Source organism: Tupaia chinensis, unplaced genomic scaffold, assembly GCF_000334495.1.
Source record: "Tupaia chinensis unplaced genomic scaffold, TupChi_1.0 Scaffold000561_1, whole genome shotgun sequence".
In the NCBI taxonomy this organism is placed as follows: Eukaryota; Metazoa; Chordata; class Mammalia; order Scandentia; family Tupaiidae; genus Tupaia; species Tupaia belangeri.
Window position 1 is genome coordinate 1357969 of NW_006160074.1, and position 7599 is coordinate 1365567.

The following is a 7599-nucleotide window of genomic DNA, read 5'->3' on the forward strand; positions in this document are numbered from 1 at the left end:
AGCGTCTTTTTTTTAAGAATTATTTTATTTATTTTTATTTATTTTATTTTAATTTGACCAGAGAGGGACAGAGTGAGAGAGAGAGAGGAAAAGTGAGAAAGCAAGCTGCCAGGTCTGGGACTCGAACCACGGTTTGCCATGTAGGACTCCAGAGCCCCTTAACCACCATATCACCTGCTGGACGCCCCCGACAACAGGGTCTTGACAGACCTCAGTTCCCTTTCCCTAGCCCTTCAACTGCTCAGCATCTTGGACACTTGCACCCTCACATGACATGTTTCCGGTCCACTCAGGATCTGAACCCACGGTCGGCCATGTGTCTTCCAGCACTGTTGATTAGTAACTTTCACCTGTGCCAAAATGGCTGGGCCTCTCTTCTTCCTTTCTCGGTATATAGTGGCACTTTGTTTCCTGAAGAGTTGTACCAGTTTCCCCTGTACGAGCCGTGTGGGAGGTACCTTTCTCACCACCTTTACCAATATGGATATTATTTTCTTAAGCTCTGTGCTGGGGCCAGCAGGTGGCATGGTGGCGAAGGTGCTGGACTCCCACATGGCTGACTACAGTTCGAGTCCTGGACTCAGTGGCATGAAACTCAGGCTGTGTGTGTGTGTGTGTGTGCACCCCAAATCCCTAGATGAGAGTGGAGGAGAAGGGATTGTGATGTGGCCTAACTTCTGGGGATGAGGGGAATAATTCTTTCTTCTCACTGTCTCTGGCAAGCTCATGTGCCCTGGGGCAAAACCCTAAATAAATAAATAAGTAAATAAACTCTGTGCCAATGGTGAAGGCGACCAGACATGGCTAACTGTGCGGTTTGAGTCCCAGACCCAGTGGCTTGAAAAACACACTGGGCACGTGTGTGCATGCCGCAGATCCCAAGAGGAGAATGGGAGAGAAGGGATTGAGGCATGGCCATCCCCCTGGGAGCATCTCACTTTCCATCTCTGTGTTTCTGTCTCTCTAATCACTGCACATGCCTCATGGCAAAAAACGAAGAAAAAAAAAATTCTGTGCAATGAAGCAGCGTGCGGTGTTGTATTTCTTATTCATGATACCGAATACTTTTCATTTGTTTATTACCTGTTTGAATTTTTTTTCTGTGAATTACTGATTCTTCCAGACGGTTCTAAATATAAATCCTTAGACTCCGTCGGACTTGATTTTTCCCTCCTGGCCTTTGAGACAAACTACAGCTTAAGGAAAAGGTATTTAGTTTCGATGACACATTTTCTAGACACCGGATCGCTCAGAACCTAAAACATCAGATCATTTCTCTTGCCCTTCCCTCTGTTTCCTGGCATACATTGTACCTATCCTACCTTTTGGAGGTGGGGCATGTGGCAGGTTGGAGAAAGCCATAGATTCTGAGGCTCTGACAGAACTTTAAGGGTTTTCTGGGCATTGCTGGGTGGGTGTTTTACATGTCTCTATAGGAGCCATGAGTGGTAATGGAAAAGCATAGGCCTCGAGGGTCCATCTCCCATGTATTAGCTGTGTGACCTTGGGCAAGATACTGGCCTCTCTGAGCCTCTGTTTCCTTGTCTTAAAACCATTTAGTTAACCAGTGGTTAACCAGTGGTTGCCAACTTTTCATTGTCTCTTAGTTCCCCTCCTTCCCTAGCCCCGTTGGACCCTCTGTTTTTAAAGATTTTGATCTTTAGTGCTTATGAATTGACCTCTTGGGCATTCTTGTCACATGAGTTATTGCTGCTGGGTTTTGTGAAATACTAAACGCAGCTGGAGGACCCCATCCTATGTAGCACCATCAGAGGCCTGCAGGCGTCTGGACACCCCGCGGTTAAAGGGGTGAAGTGTAGAGTGGGAGTGAAGAGTAGATGAAATGACCGGTCGGTTCTCCGATCACTTGGAGATGACTTGGTGTTGAACCTTGTATTTTCCATAACCTCCGAGGCAGGCAGGGCAGCTGTCGTTTCCAGTCTGACAAAGCAGCGATTCTTAGACGTTGAGACTTGCTCAAGGCCACAGAAAACATCAGGGCAGGGACTGCCCCGGTTGGTGTGCCTTCCCTGGACAGGGCAGCTGCTCCATGGCCTTTCGTATGGGCCCATGTGCTGTGGGTGTCTCATCCTCCTACCACCCAGTAGTGTACCGGCCCCTGCAGGCACTCAGCAAAGGTGGCCCGGGCCTTCTTACCTGTCCCCCTCGCCCCCAGGTACGTGGTCATCTCTCGGGAGGAGAGGGAGCAGAACCTGCTGGCGTTCCAGCACAGTGAGCGCATCTACTTCCGGGCGTGCAGGGACATCCGGCCTGGGGAGCGGCTGCGGGTCTGGTACAGCGAGGACTACATGAAGCGCCTGCACAGCATGTCCCAGGAGACCATCCACCGCAACCTGGCCAGAGGTGAGTGCCTGTGCTGCATTGCCAACCCAACAACCCACAGCTCTCTGCTCCGGAGTCTAAGAGCTAGCGTACAATGCTTTATGGCCTCCAGGCAAATCTAGTCTATTCTTTCTTCCTCCTGGTCTCATGACTGGCAGCCCTAATGATACGATGTGAAAGAGCAATCTCAATCAGAAGAAGATGGTTGGCAGGAGGTGGGCAGGTGATGGGCAGGCTGCTGGGCTGAGTGTCCACCCGGGGTTCCCTTTAAATGAGTCCTTTGCAAATGGTTTCAAATACTCCCCAGTCCTTTACGTCTTCACTCCCTTCTCAGCCTCGCCGGGGTGAACTGGTAAGTCCAGGTCCTTCTTCAATAGGATCTTTTCTGCATTGAAACCACATATCCAAATACCCAGTGTTCATGTGGTCCCAGGAAGCATGGCTTTTTCCCAAGTCCCCCTGTGTCATGTTCCTGACCAGCCAACTTATTGGAAATAAATCTTCATTTGGAACACAAACAGAGAAGATCAAACGGCGGGTGGGGGATGGGAGTGGCCTTTTGAAATTAAACTGTTTTTAAAAACAAGACAGAACAAAGCCAATTGTGGACATTGGGTGACAGCTGCTGCCTGGCTTGGTAAAAGGTAACTGGTGATTGAATGAGCAGTGAGAAGAGACCCATAGACATACTCATCTCTTGTCTCCTTCGGATCTGGGGGTTGGCTCATGCTGATGGTACTTGGGAAGGCGTGCTTCTATGACGGGATTGCACTGGTTCCCATTTGACCTCTGGAGATGCCTCATGTAAAAGTGTGTAATACAAAGTAGGTGCTCAATAAATCTTTGTTGAATGGATACAAGAAGAAATGAATGAAGACAGCCAAGACGTTTCCAAAACAAACATACCACCAGAAGAAAAGAAAACCAAGAGAAGTCATACCTAAGGATACGGGTGTCATTCCTTGGCCATAATCTTCTTGAATTCTTCTGGATTTGTAATGTCTCTTTTCCCCCCTATGTCTTCTCCAAAGCACCTCAAACTGCATCATCCTCAGAGAGGAGCCCTGAGATCCATGAGGCCTGCTTAGAGAAGGGAGTGAACTTTCGGAGTGGTTCAGAGGAGACGTGGCAGACAGACTTGAAAGGAGAGCATCTGAGACATGTGAAGACACAGAGGAAGGAGTATCTATTCCTGGCCAGGCTGAGCAGTAGGAAATAGGAAAGAACTGAAAGCTGCAGCAGGGCAGTGCCAGAGCTGTGGGGAGTCTGTGCCTTGAAGGCCTGCGAGCAGACATGGAGGCCAGTGTGTGTCTCGGCAGCCTGGAGCTTCAGCAGATGCTGGGTGCTTTCAGTGGTGTCTTAGGTTGGCATGCCAGTTCTGCTCAAAGACAGGTCCCCTACGTGCACTTACTAAGGTCTTACGTGAAAGGAGCTGTCTTTGTCATTGGAGACTGGCACCCCAATGAAGCCCACAGTATGAATTATTAATCCTTATTAAGTAGAAGTATAGGTTGGAAACCCCAAACTGCTTTCCAAAGAGATTGTAATTTTTCCTTTGGGCTTTTCATTGAAGAATAGGATACATTTAGTGCTTATGCTGTTAAAAAAAAAAAAGGTTATCTGATCTACCTCAATGACTTAAGAATTTATTGGTTTTTCTTTTCATACTGCACATAGGAGGCTCTGGAATCAATTTCATAATACTTAAAGGTCCAAAAAGGTCTCCCCCTCATTCTAAGAACTTCTCACAACTTTTCTTTAAGTAGAAAGGCATGATGAAGCTCTGGTCATTTGTAGCTATGACAGTCCCCTGTCCACAGCTGCTTGCTGTCTGGTTGACCCATAAGAAAGTAAAATGGTGGCCCTTGATTTTTAGAGCTCCTGAATGAGCAAGCTCTGAGCTATGAGACAAACGTGTCGCATTTTTTTTTAAAGTTCTTTTTTAATCTCTTCCCTTTCTGCAGCTTAGCTGGTATAGATATGCAGGCTGTGGGGGAGCGGCCTGAATTCCAGAAGCCTTGGAGATAAGGTTGTTCCTTAACTATTCATGTGAGGACAGCAGAGGGGCATCCTGAATAGATGACTTGCTTTTGTGCTGTTACCATACAAAACTGGAGTCATACGCGGGACAGGACAGGCATAGCACCCAGGCCTGACGCAGGGAACAAAGTATGAAGCATCCGGGTTGCTCATGGAGATCCCTCGGCCCTTATTTACAGGCCTTTAGCAAAGGCCTACTACAGTGTCCGTGCAGGTCAAGTCATTGGTCAGAGTCATCACCCAGGGCTCCAGATCTGCTCTAGGAAGCCTTGGAGATTTCTGAGCCCACAGGCTACTATAGGAGCTTCTGAGGGCTAAAGAGATTCCTCTGCCTTCTTGGCATCTCTGTCCCAGGGGGTAACAGTTCATTAAACCATGTCACCCATCTTTAAGAATCAAGGCAAAACTAATGTCTTGTTAGGGAGTTCACCAAAGTATGTGAAGTAATTCAAAGTGAATTAAAGTAATTCACTTGATAAATAGAAAAGGAAACTTCTTTTGAATTGTCGGGTCGGGAAGCAGCTATCTTTTGAGACTGCCGTGGGTCATTATGGGCTACCTTGTCCTGTATTTTGTCGGAGGCCACCATCTTGGAGGTACCTGTCTTGCCTTTCCTTCTAGACCTTCGTTGCTAGAACCACAGACGTTCAGATCATACTTTCTCACACATTCCTAGACTTCTGGTTGCTGGGGGAGTTACACAGGGCAGTTGCTACAGCGTGGTTCCCTAAGTGGGCTATCTCCAGAGCGGCCGGGGGGAGAAAGCACGGCTCGTCCTATTTCACCTGTACCTTTTACCAAGTCGAAGCAGCCATCTTCTAATTGCTAGGGCCCGAGGAGAGGCCTCAAAGGCTGGGGGAATCAGTACTCACTTGGCTCTGAGGTACGTTACCACCCACCCAACTTCATCAGGTGGGATGTCAGTCTTACAGGGTCCTAGGACGGCAAGTCCTTTTGGAAGACATTCCAGTTACCCTCCCCTGTAGATTTCTCTCAGCCTAGAAGGATAGAGCTTATATACATGAGGCTTCGTCAAAATTATGTCTTTAAAAAAGGTCTTTCCGCTTTTCAGGTTCTAGGACTGTAGTTCCCATGATGCACCAAGTGGCCCACGAGGCCATACCCAGGGGGATGTGCCAGGCAACTTCCTAACAGGAGGCCTGCTATGTTTTCTGTTGATTTCTCCACTTCGGGGGTTGTCCCCACTTCCTTACGCCCTGGTTTTCCTTCCTAGGAGAGAAGAGATTGCAGAGGGAGAAGTCTGAGCAGGCTCTGGATAACCCAGAAGACCTGAGGGGTCCCATTCATCTCCCCGTGTTGAGACAGGGCAAAAGTTCCTACAAACGTGGCTTTGATGAGGGGGACATGCACCCCCAGGCCAAGAAGAAGAAGATTGACCTCATTTTCAAGGATGTGCTGGAGGCTTCGTTGGAATCCGCGAAAGTGGAAGCACACCAGCTGGCACTGAGCACCTCGCTGGTCATCAGGAAAGTCCCCAAGTACCAGGACGATGCCTACAGTCGGTGTGCCACAGCCATGACCCATGGCACGCAGAACGTCAGCCGGACCCAGGGGGAGGGGAACTGGAAGATGCCCCATGGGGTTTCCAAGGAGCCAGGCCCATTGGAGGATGAGGAAGAGGAGCCTTCATCATTCCAGGCCGACAGTCCGGCAGAGGCCTCCCTCGCGTCCGACCCGCATGAGCTGCCTACCACCTCCTTTTGCCCTAACTGTATTCGCCTAAAGAAGAAGGTGCGGGAACTCCAGGCGGAACTAGACATGCTTAAGTCTGGGAAGCTTCCTGAGCCCCCCGAGTTGCCACCACAGGTACTGGAGCTCCCAGAGTTCTCGGACCCTGCAGGTAAGTTGGTATGGATGAGGTCACTGTCGGGAAGCCAGCACACGGTGGGCTGTGTAGTGGGTGGCCTAAAGCTCTCCGCTGGAGCCGCCCTCGGGGAGACCTGAGGAGTGTAACACAGAGGTGGCCACTTCCGTGGGTGGGAGCCCACGTCCTCGGGTGCCTCTGACAGGCCTGTTCCGGCTCTGGTGGGGCGCTTCTCGTGTTGCCCTTGTACCCTCCTTGTCAATAAAGGAAGTTCCGCGCAGACGGGGTGTGTGCTGTGTTCTTGACCCGTTGCCTTTTTCCGATGGTCCTGCTGGTGTCCTGCCCTGAAGCCCCACTTCGAAACCTAGTCTTTCCGTCTCTCCAGTCCCAAGCAGGGTGTCCTGCTGGGAGCTCTCATGGCTTCCCCAACTCAGTCCAGGAACACAGCCCTGTTCTTCTCTTCCTGAGGTCCTGTCCCACGTGGCCCATGCCTCGGGTGTCAGAAGGGTAGCGATCAAGGATCCAGGGCATTTAGGTACCTGCCCTTGCCCCTTTCTCTTGGCTGCCTGCATCTCGTAGAGTCGACTGACAACTTGGGAGGGTCTCGTTGCACACCCACAGCTGACTTAGATCGTGTACTCAGCACCTCCTTAGCTCAGAATGGGGTGCTTCAGACATTCAATGCATGCATCTGAACTGAACCACATTTGATCCCAACATGCAGGGCCATGGCCTCGCCGCTTCCTTCACGTCCGTGGTGGGCAAAGGCGTCCCAAGGCCTCCATGTATACCTGTGGAACATTCGATGTACTTTCCTCCCTCCATCGGCTCTGCTCCTAGTCTGTGCTGTCCAGTTGACGTGGAGTACCCCCGTCTCTGAGCACCCACAGCAGAGGAGGGCAGGCAGCTCGGAGCGTGGGAGGTGGTGACAAAGCCTCCCCCGGGGTAGTCTACGAAGAAGAAAAGTGCCACGCAGAGAGCGAGAGTGCTTATAAATCAGTCCTGGGCTGGGGTCCGGTCTGTCCTAGGTGGGCTCCTGTTTTTTACAGGGTGGCACCGACCTCCGGGCAGTGTTTCCTGTTCATTCCGGAAACGCCTTTGTTTCTTTCACCAGGTGTCAATGTTTCTCTTCGTTTTTTTCCAGCCTCAGAAAGCATGGTCTCCGGCCCCGCCATCATGGAAGACGACGACCAGGAGGTCGATTCGGCAGACGAATCCGTCTCCAATGACATGATGACCGCCACCGACGAGCCCTCCAAGATGTCGTCCGCCACCGGCCGCCGGATCCGGCGCTTTAAGCAGGAGTGGCTGAAGAAGTTCTGGTTCCTGCGGTACTCGCCGACGCTGAACGAGATGTGGTGCCACGTCTGCCGCCAGTACACCGGGCAGTC

At 50.7% G+C, this 7599-nt stretch overlaps 1 protein-coding gene across 1 annotated transcript in view; it reads left to right on the forward strand.

Annotated features, from left to right (window-relative positions):
- PRDM11 (PR/SET domain 11) overlaps window positions 1-7599 on the forward strand; it is a 47522-nt gene that overhangs the window by 37622 nt on the left and 2301 nt on the right. The window contains 3 exon segments of the mRNA XM_027775402.1: window positions 2177-2364; window positions 5618-6244; window positions 7353-7573. Of these exon segments, the coding sequence (XP_027631203.1) occupies window positions 2177-2364; window positions 5618-6244; window positions 7353-7573 (1036 nt within the window).